This window comes from Brachypodium distachyon, chromosome 2, assembly GCF_000005505.3.
Source record: "Brachypodium distachyon strain Bd21 chromosome 2, Brachypodium_distachyon_v3.0, whole genome shotgun sequence".
NCBI lineage: Eukaryota > Viridiplantae > Streptophyta > Magnoliopsida > Poales > Poaceae > Brachypodium > Brachypodium distachyon.
Window position 1 is genome coordinate 57537611 of NC_016132.3, and position 21219 is coordinate 57558829.

The 21219-nt window shown below is 45.1% G+C and overlaps 1 protein-coding gene, 1 non-coding gene and 2 pseudogenes across 2 annotated transcripts; all 4 read left to right on the forward strand.

Moving 5' to 3' along the window:
- Positions 1-43: 43 nt before the first annotated feature.
- LOC100825495 (S-formylglutathione hydrolase) lies at positions 44-3841 on the forward strand. The gene is made up of 7 exons (XM_003564998.4): positions 44-309; positions 385-502; positions 1443-1490; positions 1742-1938; positions 2113-2211; positions 2303-2368; positions 3386-3841. Exons 1-7 carry the CDS (start codon positions 145-147, stop codon positions 3566-3568), a joined length of 876 nt encoding a protein of 291 aa, XP_003565046.1. The 5' UTR covers positions 44-144; the 3' UTR covers positions 3569-3841.
- Positions 3842-5662: 1821 nt separating this feature from the next.
- On the forward strand, positions 5663-6260 carry MIR7757 (microRNA MIR7757). The gene has a single exon (NR_127046.1). It is a non-coding gene; the product is annotated as a microRNA MIR7757 (primary transcript).
- Positions 6261-11912: 5652 nt separating this feature from the next.
- On the forward strand, positions 11913-13867 carry LOC100839086 (annotated as a pseudogene).
- A 1290-nt stretch (positions 13868-15157) lies between these two features.
- LOC106865414 lies at positions 15158-20516 on the forward strand (annotated as a pseudogene).
- The last annotated feature ends 703 nt before the right edge of the window (positions 20517-21219 follow it).

The following is a 21219-nucleotide window of genomic DNA, read 5'->3' on the forward strand; positions in this document are numbered from 1 at the left end:
TCGGATTTGGATTCTGGATATTTTTCTTCCAGAACACTCTTCTTCGACTCGTGTCTCTCTGGTCCTCCTCGCCAGTGGCTCCATCCAGTCAGGCTCTCTGCTCGCTCCACCCACCGTCCCCTCTCCACTCCCTCTGCTCCGGCGATGGCGGCGGCCGCGCCCCCTCCTCCGGCGGCGGCGCCGGCGCAGCTCAGCAAGAGCAAGATGTTCGGCGGCCACATCCTCCGCTTCCGCCACCACAGCGCCGCGCTTGGATGCCCCATGACCTTCTCCCTCTTCGTCCCGGCGTCCCCGGCTTCCAACCTCCCCGTAAGTGCCCGCTCGACCTGGCACCATCCTCCCCGGCCCTCCGGGATCTGACGGCGTTGTCGTGGCCGTGCGCAGGTGCTGTACTTCCTCTCGGGGCTCACCTGCAACGACGAGAACTTCGTCATCAAGTCCGGCGCCCAGCGCGCCGCCGCGGCACACGGCATCGCCCTCGTCGCGCCCGACACCTCCCCGCGTACGTCCAACTCAAACCCTCGCTCTCGACCTGTTCTGCTGTTTCTAGGGTTTATGCCTGTCCGATTCTCGGTCACCCTGTGGTCATTGAGTCCAGTTTTGAGTGGTATGTACTGGGCAGTTGTGCGGAGTGTGGATGGAATGCACGTTACGTTAAATTTCAACTGAAGTGACAGTTTATGCTTATGCATTTATGTCTATGATGTGTTTGATGAACAGTGAGACTTCAAGGAGGCATACAGTCATGTGTGATTCTAGAACTGATGGGAGATACTTTTAATTTACACAGTTGGGTGTTACCCTGATGCACCTGTAAATAGTTTTGTTCCATTCTTTCATGATGATTGGTAGATCTATAGTATTTCTAATATTTACATGGGAAACTTGTCCATTGGCACGAGCTACAACTTAGGAGGCTCAACAAACCTCGCTCATGAGTAGACTAATTCTCCACAGCAGTGCTGCTGTGCAAGCTGAAGGAACAAGAATAACCACTGAAATGTTAGCATCTTCCTGGCGTGTAATCACATACATTCTAGCTGTTTGGATTGGGCTTTTAGGGGCCTGAGGACAATATACTGAATGAGGCCAAGTATACACAGTCTCTCTCTTGTCCTGGGCATGTCTAAACTGCATTTTACATTCATGGTTTGGCCTAGTTGAGCAATAAGATATCTCCCATCTAAAAGATGGAGTAGGGTCGAGTCTGAATAACATTAAGAAGAATCTTGCTTTATGAACGACTAGCATGATATTCTGATAGTCAGCTAAGTGCTTGTTTCCTTTGACTAGCAAATGATTGTGGGATGATCGATATGATCTCACCTAGTCAGCTCTATTGCTCCTCTTCACCTTTCTTTTGTTAAGAACACATTTTACGATTCCTTGTCCTTGTTTAAACCTGTTCCTATCTTATGACTCCTTCCCTTTGTTTCATGCAGGTGGCTTAAATATAGAAGGAGAGGCGGATAGTTGGGATTTTGGTGTTGGTAAGGACTGTAACCAAGTCACTCTTGTTGTGCCATTTGCAGTTTTTAAGATATACCAAGCCATGAACTTCCTTTTGATTTTACAACTTACTGCCTGACTTCCCATTGCCATAATATATTAGAAAGTGCAACTGATTTATATCTGTGGAGTTCTACACAAACGCCTTTTGAAAAATTGTGTCATACTTATATGACTTATATGCATATGCCTAGAGGTGCCTAATACTCTTATCTTGAATGTTCATGAGTAGGTGCTGGATTTTATTTGAATGCCACAAATGAGAAGTGGAAAAATTGGCGCATGTATGACTATGTTGTGAAGGAGCTGCCAAAAGTTTTAAGTGACAACTTTGAACAGCTTAACACTTCCAGGGCATCAATTTTCGGACATTCAATGGGAGGGCATGGTGCACTGACTATCTACTTGAAGAACACTGACAAATACAAGGTACTGTTTGATGCTACATGTTAAAACGTCAACATTTTGAAATTCCTGTCTATGGACCTGTTCAAAAATAGGTAAATTGTCTATTTTCTATAGTATCTGTACTCTCTTTGTGTTATCGTTTGCAACTTTGCATGAAATCTCACTTGGCATTGTGAATTTATCTTACATATCCAGTCGGTTTCTGCGTTTGCTCCAATTGCTAACCCAATAAACTGCCCCTGGGGTCAGAAGGCATTCACAAACTATTTGGGCACAACTAAATCAGAATGGGAGGTAACTCTTCTCTTTGGAGAGCATCTTCCTCCCTCCCTCCACACTCCTCAACCATGCATGTTAAATACTTAATAGTGCGTACTTACTGCAGGATTATGATGCGACCTGCTTGATTAAAAAGTGCAATGGAGTTTCAACTCCTATCCTGATTGACCAGGTATGATGCAAGCAGCCTGCCATGAAATGGATAGTATCTAGTTCCTGCTTCCATGTTGCTTTTATCCTATCGTTAGAACTATTAGTTGTTTGAGATGGCATGTCACTTTTCTAGTGCGGTGACGTAGGTCTATAGGAGCCCACTGAATGCAAGTGTTTTTAGGGGCAACCACGCAAAATAGTTGGAAAGGTCCCTGAAAGCACCATTGATCATGATACAAGGACCTTAAATCGGGCATTGTGACAACATGGTAGTCTTCCTCCTGGTTAATAGGCAACTGATCGGCTAATTATTAAAGAGGGGCCTTAATAGTCTTCCTCCTGGTTAATAGGCAACTGATCGGGTAATTATTAAAGAGGGCCCTTAAACAATTTCAAATAAGGTGGTATCTGTAAGTGGCACCACATTTTTGTTATGTCTAGTGCATGACGGGATTAGCCATTTAGGTAGTCTTCCTAACTCTGGATGTGATACCTATTGTTAAGTGAGTCTCTACTTCCGAACTTGGTTTGCGTAGGTGGGAGTCTATTACATGTTCAGTAAGCAGAGTCTATCAGGCCATGTCATTCTATCACTTATCTGAAATACACAAGCGGACCCACCAGTGCATCATCCTTTTTTGTCAAGTTGTCAAAATATTAGACCATGCATTGTGAGATGTTGCAAATTATTATATCAAGCTCAACTTCCTGGCCATTGAAATATTCAACTCTGACTGACTGAAGGGATCGATGATTGTACATAGATGTTAGATTTTGACCGAACAAGGTAGACAGTACATGGCCCTAGAGTAGGCGTTGGCACGGACAGTTCTCGATGGGTTTCTTCACAACTTGCCACTATCATTCATGATCTCATGGGGTGCTGCTATTTTTTCCAATCTGTCTAAACTCCCTAGGGCTGTCACATCTTCCTTTTTTAATATATTTTCTCCGAAAAGTATTGGTAAAAGGAAAGAAAATGAAATAATTTCTGTGAAAACAACTTATCCGTATTTTTGTATGTGGATTTGAATAGGGAGATGATGACAAGTTCCTGGCCGAGCAGCTGCTACCTGGCAACTTCGAGGAGGCGTGCAAGGCTGCCGGGGTTCCCCTGACCCTCCGCATGCAACCTGGATATGACCATTCCTTCTTTTTCATCGCGACATTCATTGATGATCATATCGCCCACCATGCTCAGTTTCTCAAGAGCGCCTGACTGGCAAGTCACCTGTAGTGATGCAGTCAGTAGAAAGGCGTCTGAGCCAGCCGCGTTGCTTCGATGAGTGTAAGCCTACCATCTCTGTTATCTTCTGTCTGTAATGGACATGCTGTTTGTTGGTGAGGTGAACACCTAACGGTTTACCCAGCTGGTAATAATTCGGACTGCTGTTATCGCGTCTCAAGCGTGCCACAGCTGTCATTTGCTTTGTGTAATCGTTGGCCCGGGCGCGAGCTATTTTCTGGAGGAAAGAAGTGATTGTATGTGCCACCGTCTGACTCTTGTATGCTTTTACAGGGGAGCAAATCGTCTGATCCCTGTTTATCAGCTAAAAGTTGGCTCGTAGCACGCCAATGTCAGTGTCACGCCTCCTCCAGCTACAAAGTCAGCGATTCAGTACGCATCAACCGAGCATGGTTTTCCCCACGAAGACGCCGAGCTTTTCTCCGTGCAATTGCCCGTCTCGTGAACCCCGAATCAATCACTGTCCGTCCACATCTCATCTGACTGGGTACCTCGCTGTCGATCTTAGCACAGTAGAGGAGATGCGAATGCGATCGATCCATTCCAAGCGCGTCAAATGCGTGTGGGGACAGTAGTTCCACGGGCGCCGGGCGAGAGTGAGCTATAGCTGCTGCAAGCCTGCAATAGTGTTCCTGTCCTACTTAACAATTTCAATACGGTGAATTTCACTTGTTTACCGTTACAGACTCTCGACGTTACTGTTTTCCTTTTGCCGCTGCTTACTCGCCGTTAAAAAAATAATCTTAAAACTTATCCCATTCCGATGCGCATTGCCGGCCTGAAAAGCTCCCACTCAGCCGCCCACACAACCATTCTTTACAAACGATTCCAGCTCCTCTTTTCTTTCTTTCTTTTGGCTACGTGTGCCTCCCCAGCCCAGCCGTTGGAGTGAGTCCAAAGCGATGGACGCAGCCGCCCAAGTAAACTATGCTAGCAGCGCCGTTCCGGAGGCCGGCCAACGCATCGGCGGCAATTGCCCGGCACTTTCGCACGCGCCAGTCGATGCCGGGGCAGGTGGCCGACCGTCTGTCCCGACCCCGTAACCCACGCGGCATCTGATGGAGGCCCATGCTGGAGTAAAGTATCCTTTATTACACTACGCTGCCCAAGATCGGATCTGAAGCTTGACAAGCCAACACGGATGACGTCTACTCTGACCGGCTGACACACGGGCCCGGTTACGGCACTGGCCCGCGCGCCAGCCAGGAGGCCAGTGCGGGTTCCGGGGCCGGTGGTGTACCAGCTTGGAGAAACCCCTCTGCTCCCGGCGCTTATTTCTACCGCTGCTAGCCGCGTGTGGAGGGGGCAAAAGCGACTGAGAAAGAGGCCGTCGAGCCTTGGAGCTCCTGGCCAGGGGCTCCGGCTACCGGCCGGCCCCCTCCTCCTAAAGCTCGCCTTTCCGGCGAGCATGTATCAACTGAAGAAGAGAGCCTGAGGGACAAGGATATGAACTGAGGAACAGGAGGTTTGCTGCTCTCTTCTTTTCGTTATACTAGATCGTCGAATTTAATTGATTTCGTCAGTAACAGTGAGACGTGCATGCCGATACTTTTTGTTTTGTGTTGGCATAGGAGTATTAGAATAGAGCGTGTGTCATCCAGTATAGATCTACAGCGTTGGTATATGGCAGTAGGAGTATTTGTAGGAGGGTTGCTCTATTTTTATTTATTTTTGCCTTAGCTAGATGCATGATATCGTCAGTTAATATTGTTCAAGAACCAATAGATGCTGCATCTTGATTGGGTTTTTTATTACTGACCGTGTCAAAAATTCATGTAGGTGTACTATCAGTACGGAATCTAAAGAGTGTGACCACGCATGAGTTCTTTCTCTGAGAGGCTAGTCTTTTTGGCTAGCAAACAGCACATAAAAACAGAGCAACAGCTGTATGGTCTGCTCACAGCTGCTTGTTGAATGATAGTTGGAAGAGATGAAGGTGCGGTATTATTATTTAGCTATTACCATACACCTTACTTACGGAGATCCGACAACGAGCACATGAGATCAAGTATCATATCATGTACGCGGCACACCTTGGCCATGTCCTTGTCGTCGATGTCTACTGGTTGGATCATGCTTCTATTTATAAGCTCATTGAAGTAACTCTCTCCGAGCTCAAATAGGCCAATTTTTTGTTTGTGTGATACACAAAACCTTCAGCTACCCACTTCCATATCAAATCATCTCTCTTGGTTTTCTTGTCTTTTGGAAATATACTTTGATATGATAAAAGATGAGAAGGTAGATCCTAGCTAGAACAACATCATATTAAGTCTTTAGTCTCAAGTAAGTCCGGGTAGGCTAGAGATGAAATCCAATAGGAGCTTAACGTTGTTTCAGGTAGTGTACAACTTGTTAGTAAAAGATGCTTACTTGTAGATTATGCCAAACCATGATCTATAAGTCAAGTCTCTTTTACTAATAGTTTTGATCCACCTTCTCATCTTTAGTGTTAGTTATCATATTTAACTATGTATTCAGAAGATTAGAAGATTATGAGAGATAACTTGATATGTAAGTGGGTAGTTGAATGTTTTGTTTATCATGAAAACAAGAAATTAGCCTACGTGAGCCCGGAGAGAGTAACTCAATGAGCACATAAATAGAAGCATGATTCAACCAATAGACACCGATGACGACTGTGAAGGCAAGGAAATGTATTATTGTATACGTGTGTGTGCATGATATTATGGTTGATCCCATATGTTCCTTGCCAACCGAAGACAAACTTGTGACAAGATTGCATGGTTTGAGCAAACATCATCATCAAGCAAGATCCAAGATTATTCATCTGAAAAGAGTACGGCGGATATGGCCACCATCAGGATTCCAGAAGCGGGGTATCTGGGACCTATTGTTGACCAAGTATACAGCTTGGTTCATGCAAGCTTTCAGGTTCTATGTGGAATGGATTTTATTGGTCTCACTTCCATTTATCCCAACCAAGATGGTCAAGACTGATCAAGATTCAAGAGCACTGTATTTGCCTTTTCGCCGTTGGATGACATGAAGCTCTCTGTCTGATTCTGTTCTCCAATGTTTGAATTCTCTTATTGCTTCTGTCAAATGAAGAACCATGTAATTTCTAGAGTGGCTCCTGCATTCTGCTTCTTTTAAAAGCAGTATAATTGTAACCCTGATGTACTGCTGGCTGGTTCATTTGCCTGCTTCAGATACTTAATTAATTGCACTGCTTCCTAGCAGATTTCAGACACGTTTTATTCCAGACTTGTGAATGAAGTGCCGTATTCAGATTCAGTCCAAGACTTGTTTTTGTTGGCTCTTGCTCCTCGTTTTATGTTTGCCTTGTGCATAATTAATTACTGTCCATGTACAACGTGCTCATGTATCTGTCCCTTGTATTGTTCATCAGAGCTTTCTGAATTCCTGCTTCATCGGAGCTTTTACAAATTTGATATCAGTGCTCTCACGCATCTCTAATCATCACAACCATTCCTGAAGTGAGTTTAAATGGGCACGCCATGGTGATGCGTGGTAGGTGCCAAAGCTGATTAATCCAACCAACCAACCAACGTGGAAGTCTGTTTGGCTAGGTACGGAGTAATGCCCATCTTCTCTGTTTTAACTAAACTAGTGCCCATCTTCTCTGTAAAAGAAAACTAATTGCCCACCTGCTCCGAGGGACCATTTCGCAAGTGCCAAAGAGCGGGTGGCGCTTAACAAACATCGGATGGTGTTATCGATTAGTGTTACACACGGTCTGAGGGAGCAGATGGAATCTCTGAATACTCAAGGTCAGAGCATGGAGATTGGTGAGGCTGGTGTAATTTAACCCGGTCAGTCGGCCACTGCAGTCGAAGCGGCATCCGATGCCCATTTTCGCCCGTCTCAAGATCGCATCTGAGCCTCGATCGGCAGACTAAACACTATACTAAATGGTGGTACAGGAGTAATTGGCAGTTTCATTTGTGATGTGCCTTCGCTGTTCGCTAGTACTATGCCAAACGTTTGGTAGGCAATATGGCTTCTCTTTTACTAGGACAGTAAAACATACACTTTCCGGAGTGCCTTCCGAGTCATGAGTTAACCGCGTAGAGCTATGCGAACTCTCTTCCACCCAAAATACTCCACTGGCTAGTAGTACCACAACAGCGTGTGGAGAGGTCGAGCAATGGAGCTAGCCATGGGGGCCATTGGCCCTCTCCTCCCCAAGCTCGGTGATCTGCTTGTTGGTGAGTTCAACCTGGAGAAGCGCGTGAGGAAAGGCATCGAGTCTCTCGTGACAGAGCTGACACTGATGCATGCCGCCCTCCGCAAGGTGGCCAAAGTGCCGCCTGAACAGCTCGACGAGGGGGTCAAAATCTGGGCCGGGAACGTGAAGGAACTGTCCTACCAAATGGAGGACATCGTCGACGCCTTCATGGTGCGTGTGGAGGATGATTATGCCAACCCGAAGAACAGAGTCAAGAAATTACTCAAGAAGACCATGAAATTGTTCAAGAAAGGGAAGGAACTCCGTCGCATCTCCGATGCTTTGGAGGAGGCGGTCGGTCAAGCTAAGCAGCTGGCCGAGATGCGTCAAAGGTACGAGCAGGAGATGAGTGACACTGGGGCAGGTACTAGCATTGACCCTCGCGTGACGGCTCTGTACACAGATGTGACAGAGCTTGTTGGCATTGAAGGTGTACGGGATGAGCTGATCAACATGTTGACACAGGGTGATGATTGGTTCAAGACCCCGCTGAAGACTGTATCTATTGTTGGATTTGGGGGATTAGGAAAGACAACTCTTGCCAAGGCAGCACATGACAAAATCAAAGTGCAATTTGATTGTGGTGCGTTTGTTTCTGTTTCTCAGAATCCTGACATGAAGAAAGTCTTGAAGGATATCCTTTTTGAGCTTGACAAGAACATTTACGCAAACATTTATAATGCAGCAAGGCAAGAAAAACAACTCATTGATGAACTCATACAATTCCTTAATGGCAAGAGGTATGCTTAATTGTTTCTATTTCTACTATTAGAGTTTGATCATCCTTTTGTCTAGCAAACCATGACACTATTTTTTTTTCTTGCTCGGTACACATCTTTAAAGCACATTGTTTGCCATATCCACCAATCAGTATCCTTCATGTAAATATATGTACTAGTCCATTTTTGCCTTGATAATTCATCATTTATGCAAGAAATATACAAGTTCATTTGTCAGCTGATTAAGTCTGAAAAATTTACAGATACCTCATCGTAATTGATGATATATGGGATGAAAAAGCATGGAAATTAATCAAGTGTGCATTCTCCCAAAATAGTCTTGGAAGTCGATTAATCACAACAACCCGCAATGTCAGTGTCTCTGAAGCATGTTCCTCTTCCAATGGCAGTATTTACAGAATGAAGCCTCTTTCTGATGATGTCTCAAGAAGGTTGTTCCATAAAAGAGTATTTTCTCATGAGAAAGGGTGTCCTCATGAATTGGTGCAAGTATCTGAAGACATCTTAAAGAAATGTGGTGGGGTACCGTTAGCCATTATTACTATAGCAAGTCTTCTCGCTAGTAATCATCGGATAAAAACAAAGGACCAATGGTATGCTTTGCTCGATTCCATTGGCCGTGGACTCACGGACGATTGCAGTGTGGGGGAGATGAAGAAAATATTATTACTCAGCTATCACGATCTACCTTCTTATCTAAAGCCATGTTTATTATATCTAAGTATCTTTCCAGAAGACTACAAGATTGAGAGATGCAAGCTGATATGGAGGTGGATAGCGGAAGGTTTCGTACATAGTGAAAAAAAAGAAACTAGTTTATGTGAGCTCGGGGAGTGTTATTTCAACGAGCTTATTAATAGAAGTTTGATCCAGCCAGTGGGCATTGATGATGATGAAAGGGTAGAAGCTTGCCGTGTACATGACATGGTCTTTGATCTCATTTGTTCCCTGTCAAGCGAAGAAAACTTTGTTACCATATTGGACGGTGCCGAGAGGAAAGCGACTAACTCACAAAGCAAGGTTCGCAGGTTATCTATCCAAAAGAGCAACATAGATATGCCAACCATCAGCATGCCACATGTGAGGTCTGTCTTTTTTGCAAATGATGTTGGTGATGACCAAGTAAGCCCTATTTCGAGTTTCCAAGTTCTTCGTGTATTGGATTTAGAAGGTTGCACTATTTCAAGTATTGGGTATCCGAGGAATTTATTGCACTTGAGGTACCTAGGGCTAAAATATACGGATGTTAAAGAGCTCCCAAAGGAGATAGGAAAGCTAAGATTTTTGCAAATCCTGGACCTGAGAAAGACTGGTATCAAAGAACTGCCGTCAGGTATCGTTCGTCTGAGACATTTGGTTTGCCTCTACGTTCACAGGCATATAAAGCTGCCATCTGGGATGGATAACCTGACGTCCCTAGAAGTCCTATGTGACTTGATGGTGGGTCAGTTATCTCCAGGCGTTTTTAATCTAGACATCGTGAAAGAGCTGCGACATCTAACCAAGCTGAGAGTGCTCCGGATCGAATGCAGGGGTCTGAATGAGAGCCTGGACAAAGCCTTGGTGGAGTCCATGAGGAGCCTGCACAAGCTGGAATGCCTGGATATTTCTGCCGGGGGAGGACGGGTCGATCTCATGCGGGAAGGCTGGGCGCCCCTCCACAGCTCCGTCGATTGACATTCCAGGGACCGACCTGCTCGTTCCTGACGCTGCCGCCATGGATGAACTCTTCATCGCTTCCTGTCCTCTCCTATTTGGTGATACTCGTGGACAAAGTGCGGCCGGGGGACATTCGTGTCCTCGGGATGCTGCCGGCTCTTCGTTCTCTTTACCTGGTGAGCGCCGGTGCAGGAGGCTCCTTAGAAGGGCATGACGAAGAGGTCATGTCCGTCGTTACCGCTGGCGCGTTCCCGTGCGCCACGGAGTGCAACTTCTTCGGCATCGCGGCGGCGCCGTCTGTGTTTCCACGGGGAGCTGCACTGATGCTGAAACTCCTTCGATTCAGCTTCCCGGCTGCATGGATCGCCCGTGGCGACTTTGATATGGGCATGGGGCACCTGCCTTCCCTCGAGAGAGTCATGGTTGACGTTCGGCGTATCGAAGCCAGCGATGAAGAGGTGGAGGCAGCGAGGGTTGCACTGAGCGCCGCAGCTGACGGCCATCCCAACCGTCCAACCCTCAATATCAGCGAAAGGTAATGCTACTGACACAAAGAAAAGCTACTGTGGATCGACGGTTGTTCCGACGCATATATGCGGGCGTCGTAGCTCTCTTTGGATGCATCATTTAGACCTTGAGATCTTCTTCCACCTTGAATCCAAGTGAAAACTCAAGGTGCGGTCAGCAGATTGGCCTTGGCCTGTGCTCTGCTCACTCATCAATCCAACAGGGATTTCAGAAATCGATCTCATTGTCCTTTCGGATGGTGGTGTTGTGCATGCGTGCTGACAAAATAAGCTGTCTTAATCCAAACAACGTGGCTGTACGTGTCTCAAGATAATGCAAACTGAGCTGTTTTAAGTAAACTAATGCTGCACCTGCTGAGAGGCATCAATTGCATCCATCAGGCAGGGCCATTTCGCAAGTGCCAAAGAGTAGTGGGTAACGCTTAAACATCGCATGGGTATTACTTAGTGTTAATTTCGTATATGCGTGCACACACTTTGTCTAAGGGAGCAGGTGTGGAACCTTTCTCAAGTCAGGGCACGGAGATTTGGTGAGTGCGGTGTAATTTAACCCGGCCGGCCGCTGCGGTCCAAGCGGCATCTGAGACCGTTTCTTGCCCCGTTTTAATATGGCATGTGAACTTCGCCAGGGTAACACTTGCCACGACTAGCTGACAAATGGGACCATGCACTCCAGAGGCCCACATGGCAGCTAGCTGGTTCGTCCACATGATCAGTTTGTTACGTAATGTTCCTTTGGTTCGCTAATGAAAGATGAGAAGGTGGATTATAGAACGACAAGGGATCGAGTCTTTATTGTCAAGATTTGATCCGCCTTCTCATCTTAAACTAAACTAATGCACATGCATCGATCGCATGCGTTCAGACCATTTCACTAGTGCCAAATTGACTTGACTCTCAAACATTTTGAGTCAGTTAATTAATGTTGCATGGTGTGGCCCGGTCTAATTTTCCATTTTGTAACAACGACGGCGCATGCGAGGCAATTTCATCCTCCTTTCCCACGGTCGCATCCGTGACATGCCCGGCTGACACTTTTAGCTAGTCCCACACCAGCTGACACATGGGACCCGGATACGCTGAGGCCCACAAGGAAGCCAGTACTGTGCACATGATTAGCCATGCCCGGCAACATCCTTTTGGCCGCTAAACTACTCCCATCATTGGTTTTCCGGCATCACTACCTGCTAATTAAGCATCCCGGCCCTATAGGAAAGCAAAACGAATAGTATTACTCAGAGTGCTTTCGTTGTACAACCACATAGAACCACTAGCTTTCTTCCACCCAAAGGCCAAAGCACACGGCGGCTACGGAGTGTCCAGAGGTAGAGCCATGGAGATCACCATGGGGGCTGTCGGCCGTCTCCTCCCCAGGCTCGGCGGCCTGCTTGTTGGTGAGTTCACTCTGGAGAAGCGCGTGAGGAAGGGCATCGAGTCGCTCCTGACGGAGCTGACGTTGATGCACGCCGCCCTCCACAAGGTGGCGAAAGTGCCGCCGGAGCAGCTCGACCTGGGTGTCAAGATTTGGGCAGGGAATTGTCCTACCAAATGGAGGACATTGTTGACGCCTTTGTGCTGCGTGTGGATGATGGTGGCGAGCCTGCAGCCAACCCGAAGAACAAAGTCAAGAAATTACTCAAGAAGACCGCCAGATTATTCAAGAAGGGGAGGGATCTCCATCGGATCTCTGATGCCCTGGAGGAAGCGGTTGGTCAAGCAAAGCAGTTGGCCGAGTTGCGGCAAAGGTACGAGCAAGACATGGGAGACACTGTGCTGGTGCTAGCGTTGACCCTCGTATGATTGCTCTGTACACAGATGTGACAGAGCTCATTGGAATCGAAGATGCACGGGATGAATTGATCAACATGTTGATAGATGGGGATGATTGGTTGAAGCATCCATTGAAGACAGTCTCTGTTGTCGGATTTGGCGGAATAGGCAAGACAACTCTTGCCAAAGCGGCGTATGACAAGATGCAGTTTCCCAGAAACCCGACATGAAGAAAGTCTTAAACAATATTCTCTTTGAACTTGACGAGGAGAAGTATGCAAACACCTATAATGCAGAAAGGGGAGAAAAGCAACTCATCGACGAACTCATTAAATTTCTTAATGACAAGAGGTGTACTTTTCTTTCATGCTACATATCTATAGTCCTTTCTTCAAGTTGAACCATGAAACTTTTGATTGGTCTACATGCACGCTAGTAGCATATTGTTGCTTAACTATATATAAATTTATAGTTCTCAATGTAAATTCCTGGAGTTTTCCGGGTGCATTTTTGCCTACATATATGTCATCATTAATCATTTATTCAATAATAGCCTGCAAATTAAATAATCTCAGGTATATAGATTTACTTGTGAACTGACACTCGGGAACATTTATATAGGTATCTTGTCGTAATTGATGACATATGGGATAAGAAGGCGTGGGAATTAATCAAGTGTGCATTTTCCAAGAACAATCTTGGAAGTCGACTAATCACGACAACCCGCATTGTCAGTGTGTCTGAAGCATGTTGTTTGTCTAGTGACGATATCTACAGGATGAAACCTCTTTCTGATGATTACTCAAAAAGGCTCTTCTATAAAAGAATATTTTCTCATGAGGAAAGTTGTCCTCCTGATCTGGTGCAAATATCCCAAGATATCTTGAAGAAATGTGATGGGATACCATTAGCCATTATTACTATATCAAGTCTTCTGACTAGTAATTGTCAGGTAAAAGCAAAGAATAAATGGTATAGTTTACTCAATTCCATTGGTCATGGACTTACGGAAGATCCTAGCGTTGAGGAGATGAAGATATTATTATTCAGCTACTATGATCTACCTTTTTATCTGAAGCCTTGTTTATTATATCTAAGTATATATCCAGAGGATTACGAGATTAGGAGTAGTGACTTGATATGGAGGTGGATAGCGGAAGGCTTTATTCATAGTGGAAGCCAAGAGACTAGCTTATATGAGCTCGGAGAGAGCTTATTAATAGAAGTTTGATTCGGTCAGTGTACATGAATAATGATGGAACGGTAACAACTTGCCGTGTCCATGATATGGTGCTCGATCTCCTATGTTCCTTGTCGAGTGAAGAAAACTTTGTAACAATACTGGATGGTAGCGGGAGAAAAGTGCCTTACTCACAAGGCGAGGTCCGGAGATTATCCATCCAAAACAGCAAGGTAGACGCGGCTACCATCAGCATGACACAAATCAGGTCTGTTATTGATTTCACAGGAGATACCATCAACAAAATGTTGCTTACTTCGAGCTTCCAAGTTCTGCGGGTGTTGGATCTAGAAGGATGTGTTATTTCAGATATTGGGCACATCAGGAATTTGTTACACTTGAGGTATCTAGGACTAAAAGATACACATGTCAAAGAGCTCCCCATGGAAATAGGAAAGCTAAGGTTTTTGCAAACCTTGGACCTGACAAACACTCGTATAAAAGAACTGCCATCAAGTATTGTTTTGCTAAGCCATCTGATGTGTCTGTATGTTGATATAAAAACGAAGCTGCCGTCTGGGATGGATAAGCTAACGTCCTTACAAGTACTAGATGGTCCGTCTATTGGCAAGTGTATCGGCGTTTCTAATCTAGACATTGTGAAAGAACTGAGCTATTTGACCAAGCTGAGGGTGCTTGATTGTTTTTGGGGACCTATGGATGATAGCCTGGACAAGACCTGGGTGGAATCCGTAGGTAGTCTGCACAAGCTGGAAAGCCTAAGTATGCGTGGAAGCCATGGACCCACCCATCTTTTGCAGGGAGGCTGGGTGCCCCCTCCACTGCTCCGTGTATCAAGTTTCAGCTGGTTACCAACGGTGCCGGCATGGATTAATCCCTCGTCACTTCCTCTGCTCTCAAGCCTGACACTACTTGTGAACAAAGTGCAACCGGAAGACATCCGGCTCCTTGGGATGTTGCCAGCCCTTCGTTATCTCCATCTAAGGCGTGACACTATGTCAATTATTAGTGCGGATACACTGGAAAGGTCTGTCGTTACTGCGGATGCATTCCCATGTGCGACCAAGTGCCACTTCTTCGGGGTTGAGGCGGTGCCATGTATATTTCCACGAGGAGCTGCGCCAAGACTTAAACACCTCCGCTTTGCCTTCCCGGCCATATGGATGGCTCGTCGTGACTTTGATTTTGGCATGGGCCACCTCCCTTCCCTGGAGACGGTCCACGTTGACATTGACAGTGGCGGGTCCAGCTATGCGATGGTTGAGGGCGCGGAGGCTGCGCTGAGGGCCGCAGCGGCCGACCATCCTAACCATCCCACCATCAGTTTCTACTAATCAAATTTGTTTTCGCACACAGGAAAAGGTGAGCTGTTAATGGTCCCTTGTTTTTTTTTATCTACAGAAGTACTTACGTAGTACGTACTACTCTATTCATATTCCCTCATTTTCCCAATTTCAGGTGCAGTGCTCGATTAATGAAATCCTGCAATCAGGTACTACCAACTCCATTATTTAGCACCCAATTACTCTTTCAGCATTTTACTTGGCCTATTTTCTTCAACTAGCTAGATAGTTCGATCGGTCCACCAAAGGCCTAAGGTTATAGTCTACTTAAATTACCGGGAATGTTGTAATGTGAATTCTGCGTTAGTCCTGTGTGCATTCTGTCTTCCCTCACAAAAGAAAAGAAAAATGGTCTTAATAAATTGTTGCTCCTGCCCACGACAAAATTACTTCATGATCAAGAATAACAAAACAAATCAATACTAGTGTGTGTGGATAAACTCTGCTTCTTCTTATTTCTGTACATTTAACTGAACAATTTGTATTGTTTTTTTAAAACGGAATTGAACAATTTGTATTCTTGTGCTTCAGGTAGCACTAACAGGAGCTAAGAAATTTCATGGACATAGTGCGAGCGCATATAGTGCGAAAGTCTCTTAACTCCTCTGCTGCTTCTCTTCCAAGTTCCAACCAACACAGCCAAGACTCAAGAACACCGCATTTTCGTTGCCCGTTTGATTCGTCTTCCTCCTGCAACGACATGAAGCTCACATGCTGTCCATTTATGCCTGCATTCTACTCTGCGCTATATGTTTAAGATGAATTTTATTCTTCTATTTATCTTCTTTCAAGACGATCGGGAGCTCTAACTTACGATGTACTGCTGGATGTTTGCCTGTTTTAATTTCCCATTGCGGGTGCTTCCTTCCTAGCAGCAAGCTTTCAGACTCATTTTCATTCCAGACTTGTAAAATAAATTTTCCCATTCAGTTCTGTAAGATCGAATTTTTGACGTTTCACCTTTCATTTGCAGTGTTGCTCTTTGTTTCTATTTTGTTTCTGTAAGGGCGTGGATAATGCATGAATGTTTAGCTGCGAGCCCTGAATGTCCTTTCCTATCACCATCAAGTGTTTGATCGGTTTAGATTTCAGAGTACGTCCCAGAGTCTGTTCCATGGCCTGCCTGTTGCCGACGGCACATCTTTAATTTACCGTGGTCGAATGCTGATTAGCATGAGGTGAACAACATACTGCTGCTGGACCGGAAATTTGGAATGATATGAAACATTTGGTTCCACAGGCTATTCCAGTAGAACATCGCCGTGTACTAATTAATGATGTATTGACAATTAGTATCACTGAAAATTTGCTAGCCCCTCTGACAAAATAGCTGACGACTTTGTCCAGCATATTGGAGAAATGTATAGATCAACCACCATTCTTTGTCTTTGAAATTAGAAGTTCAAATGTGTGTTTTTCCCTGTCTGACACAATGCCTGTGGTGCATGCCAAAGTTGATTAGTCCAACCAATTAACGTGTGCACCCTATCTCTAGGTAATGCAAACTGAGCTGTTTTAACTAAACTAATGTGTCAACCTTCTCCATCAGACATGAGACCATTTCGCAAGTGGGTAAACGGTCACACTTGTCCTGGCACTTAAACATTGCATGAGTATAAATTACTCAGTGTTCCACACAAATGGTCTCGGGGAGCAGGTGGAAATGTGGAATTTACCTCTCTCGTCCGTTTTCTTTAACACAACAACACGACCAGAAGGAGATTGGTGGCTTGTAATGGTGTCAAAACGATCATTATAACCAGAGTGCCTTCCTAGCAATCGCACAGCGGCACAGCGCTATAATACTAGAATCGATCTACTGGCTTTCTTCCAACACAAACGCTACCAACAGCGGCAGAGAGAGGTCAAGCCATGGAGATCGCCATGGCAGCGATCGGCCCTCTCCTTCCCAAGCTCAGCGACCTGCTCGTCGGCGAGTTCACCCTCAAGAAGCGTGTGAGGAAAGGTATCGAGTCTCTCGTTACAGAGCTGACGTTGATGCAAGCAATCCTCGGCAAGGTGGCGAAAGTTCCGGCAGAGCAACTCGACGAGGGGGTCAAGATTTGGGCAACAAAAGTGAAGGAGCTGTCCTACCAAATGGAGGACATCGTTGATGCGTTCATCGTGGGTGGGGAGGATGGTGGTGAACCTGTACGTCCGGAGCATGGGATCAAGAAGTTACTCAACAAGGCCATCAAATTATTCAAGAAAGCAAGGTATTTCCATCAGATCTCTGGTGCCATAGAAGAGGTAGTTGGTCAAGCTAAGCAGTTGGGTGAGCTACGTCAAAGGTACGAGCAAGACATGCACGACTCCGACCATGGCGCTAGCGTTGACCCTCGCTTGATGGCTCCGTACACAGATGTGACAGAGCTCGTTGGGATTGAAGATACACGGGATGAGCTGATAAACATGTTGATAGAGGGGGATGATTGGTTCAAGCATCCATTGAAGACGGTCTCTGTTGTTGGATTTGGTGGGTTAGGCAAGACAACTCTTGTCAAAGCAGTGTATGATAAGATGAGAGTGCAATTTGATTGTGGTGCTTTTGTTTCGGTTTCTAGAAACCCTGACATAAGAAAATCTTGAAGGATATTCTGTTTGAACTTGACAAGGACAAGTACACAAACATATATAATGTAGCAAGGGGAGAAAAACATCTCATCGACGAACTGATTGAACTCCTAAATGACAAAAGGTAACCCTTCCTATTGAAGATAGATAAAAAATTTGCCTAGTTAAATCATGGCAACATTTTATTTTGTATTGGTGCATATTCATCCTAGTATAGCATATTCACTATATATAGATACATAGTCCTTCCGTTTCTAAATTATTATCGTTGTTTTAGTTTAAACTTGCACTAAAACAGCGACAAGAATTTAGGAACGAAGGGAGTAGTATTCATGTAAAGAAGTGAATTCATGTATTTCGCTCTGGCCTGCAACACCTAATCAAGTAATTATGAACATCGACCAATAGTAATTGATGAGTTAGGTAGGGGGGGGGGGAATGTGCTGCACTTTCATGAAGACTATATATATGTAAATAATGAATCAACAATATGATTAATATGTCAACTACAACTCGGGAAAATTTGTATAGGTACCTCATCGTAGTTGACGACATATGAAATGAAAAGGTATGGAAATTAATCAAGTGTGCTTTCTCCAAGAACAATCTCAGAAGTCGATTAATCACGACTACCCGCATTGTTAGTGTGTCTGAAGCATGTTGCTCTTCTAGTGATGATATTTACAAAATGAAACCTCTTTCTAACGATGTCTCAAGAAGGTTGTTCTATAAAAGAGTATTTAATCACGAGATAGGGTGTCCTCATGAATTGATGCAAGTATCAGAAGACATCTTGAACAAATGTGGTGGGATACCATTAGCTATTATTACTATCGCGAGTCTTTTGGTTAGTAATAACCGGGTCAAAACAAAGGACCAGTGGCATGCTTTGCTCAATTCCATTGGTCGTGGTCTTACAGAAGATCGTAGTGCAGAGGAGATGAAGAAGATACTATTATTCAGCTATTATGATCTGTCCTCTTACCTGAAGCCTTGTTTATTATATTTAAGTATATATCCAGAAGATTACAAGATCATTAGAGATGAGCTGATATGGAGGTGGGTAGCAGAAGGTTTCGTTGAAAGTGGAAAACAAGAAACTAGCTTATATGAGCTTGGAAAGAGTTACTACAACGAGCTAATAAACAAAAGCATGATCCAGCGAGTAGAGATAGATGATGAAGAAAGGATAGAAGCTTGTTGTGTACATGACATGGTCCTTGACCTCATATGCTCTTTGTCTAGTGAAGAAAATTTTGTCATGATATTAGATGGAACCAAAAGAAAAGTGCCTAACTCGCAAAGCAAGGTTCGCAGATTATCTATCCAAGACACCAAGGTAGATCTTGCTACCACAAGAATGCCACACGTGCGGTCTCTTACTGTTTACACAAAAAAAATTGTTGACCAAGTGTTCCTTATTTCAAGTTTTCAAATTCTGCGTGTATTGGATTTAGAAGACTGCTCTGTTTTGGATATTGGGTGTGTGATGAATTTATTACACCTGAGGTATCTACGGCTAAAGGACACACATATTAGTGAGCTTCCAACTGAACTCGGAAAGCTAAGATTCTTGCAAACCCTGGACTTGAGAGAGGCTCATCATATAAGAGAATTACCGTCAAGTATTGTTCGTCTAAGACATCTTGTGTGTTTGTATGTTCATATAGATATGAAGCTGCCGTCTAGCATGGATAATCTAACATCCTTAAAAGTGCTAGTTGGAGTGATGGTGGGTGGGGTATCTCCACACATTTTTAATCTAGATATAGTGAAAGAGTTGAGCCATCTGACCAAGCTAAGGGTGCTCTGGATTGCTTGCTGTGGTTTGGATTACAGCCAGAATAAAGCCTTGGTGGAGTCCGTGGGGAAGCTGCACAAAGTGGAAAGCCTAGAGATACACATCATGAGAGCCTGGGTGCCCCCTCACCTCTGTATGCCACATTTTGGAGAGGTCGCCCCCTTCAACTTCAAGACATTGCCATCATGGATTAATCCCTTGTCATTTCCTCTACTCTCCTACTTGTACTTATTTGTGAATGAAGTGCAACAAGAGGATCTAAGACTTCTTGGCATGCTTCCTGCTCTTCGTTATATCTCCCTGACGGTGGGGGCTGGTGTGATCTTCTCAGGAGAGCATGTAGTGGAAATATCCTCCTTTACTGCTGACGCGTTTCCATGTGCAATCGAATGCTATTTCTTTGGTGTTGCGGCGGTGCCATCTGTATTTCCACAAGGAGCTGCGCCGAAGCTTAAACGCCTTCGCTTCAGCTTCCCGGCTATATGGATCGCCCGTGGCGGATTTAATATGGGCATGAGGCACATGCCTTCCCTCGAGAAAGTTGAAGTTCACATTTCACGCAGAGGAGCCAGCACTGCGTTGGTGAAGAAAGCGGAGGCTGCACTGAGGGCTGCAGCAAACGACCATCCCAACCATCCTGCCCTCCGTATGTTCTAAAGCTACTCTATTTTGGGCCTTTTGGCACGTAAGAAAAGGTACATTGGTATAGTATCTTGTTCTCTCACAACGTGTTTACATTGTACTCCATTCATCTTCCCTTCTTTTTTCCCCCAATTTCAGATGGAGAATGGATGAATGTGGCTGTGGACTCATCTGGAATGTGTGTAATTTCAGATGGAGAATGGATGAATGCTGCTAGCTTGGTTGCGGTTGGCCAGAGAGCTGAACTCGGAGATCGCACGATGACGAGCTGAAGCTCTGAATGTGTGTAATTTCGGTGCAGGCCTCGTATATTGCCCCTCTGAAGCTCGTCATCAGAATCGGCGTCTTTTGCTCGCAAGTGAGGGTGGCCGACTGTTTGGCATGGGCCGACATGAGCTCGCGTGCCTCCGGAGGCAGGGTCCATGTTCTTGGGCGTTTGTGGGGGTAGTCGGAGTCGACAGCTCAGGAGGAGTGTTTGTGTGATGACGATGACTTCTGCGTGCAACCTCAACAGAAATCTTCTTTCGGTAGCGTGCGTTGAGTGAGTGTGGGTGGCCAGGTTGGTCAGTGCGGTCCTACTGCGGTCATGTTCCATGACGGTGTTACAGACTTTTTGTTACGATTTTTGCCCGGTTTTCCATTAATAAACTGGACAACTCTATTCTTCATCCAGTCCACGGACTCCGGTTCGAAAAAAAGAGAGTAAATTTCACAAAACCACACTTTTTGGGGCTAGGGTTTCAACTAGCCACAGTTATGACTAATAGTCTCACAAAACCACACTTTTTCGGACAGATCTTCTCACAGAACCCAAATCAGGTAATTAAGAGCGTTTGATGGTGTTTCTGACAAGTGGGACCCACATGTCGATGCCAGGATCGAATCGGGATTTCCCGGGTAGACAAAGGAGCTTAACGGGGTGTCGGGCAAAAGCTGACGTGGACAAAAAAAACGGTTCGACCCGTTCGACCTGGCATCTGACATGTGGGTCCCACTTGTCAAAAACTCCGTCAAATGCTCTTAATTACCTGATTTGGGTTTGTGAGAAGATCTGTCCGAAAAAATGTGGTTTTGTGAGACTCTGGCCTGTCAAAACCCTGACCCGAACCCGAGAAGTACGGTTTTGTGAAATTTACTTTTAAAAAAAAAGATCG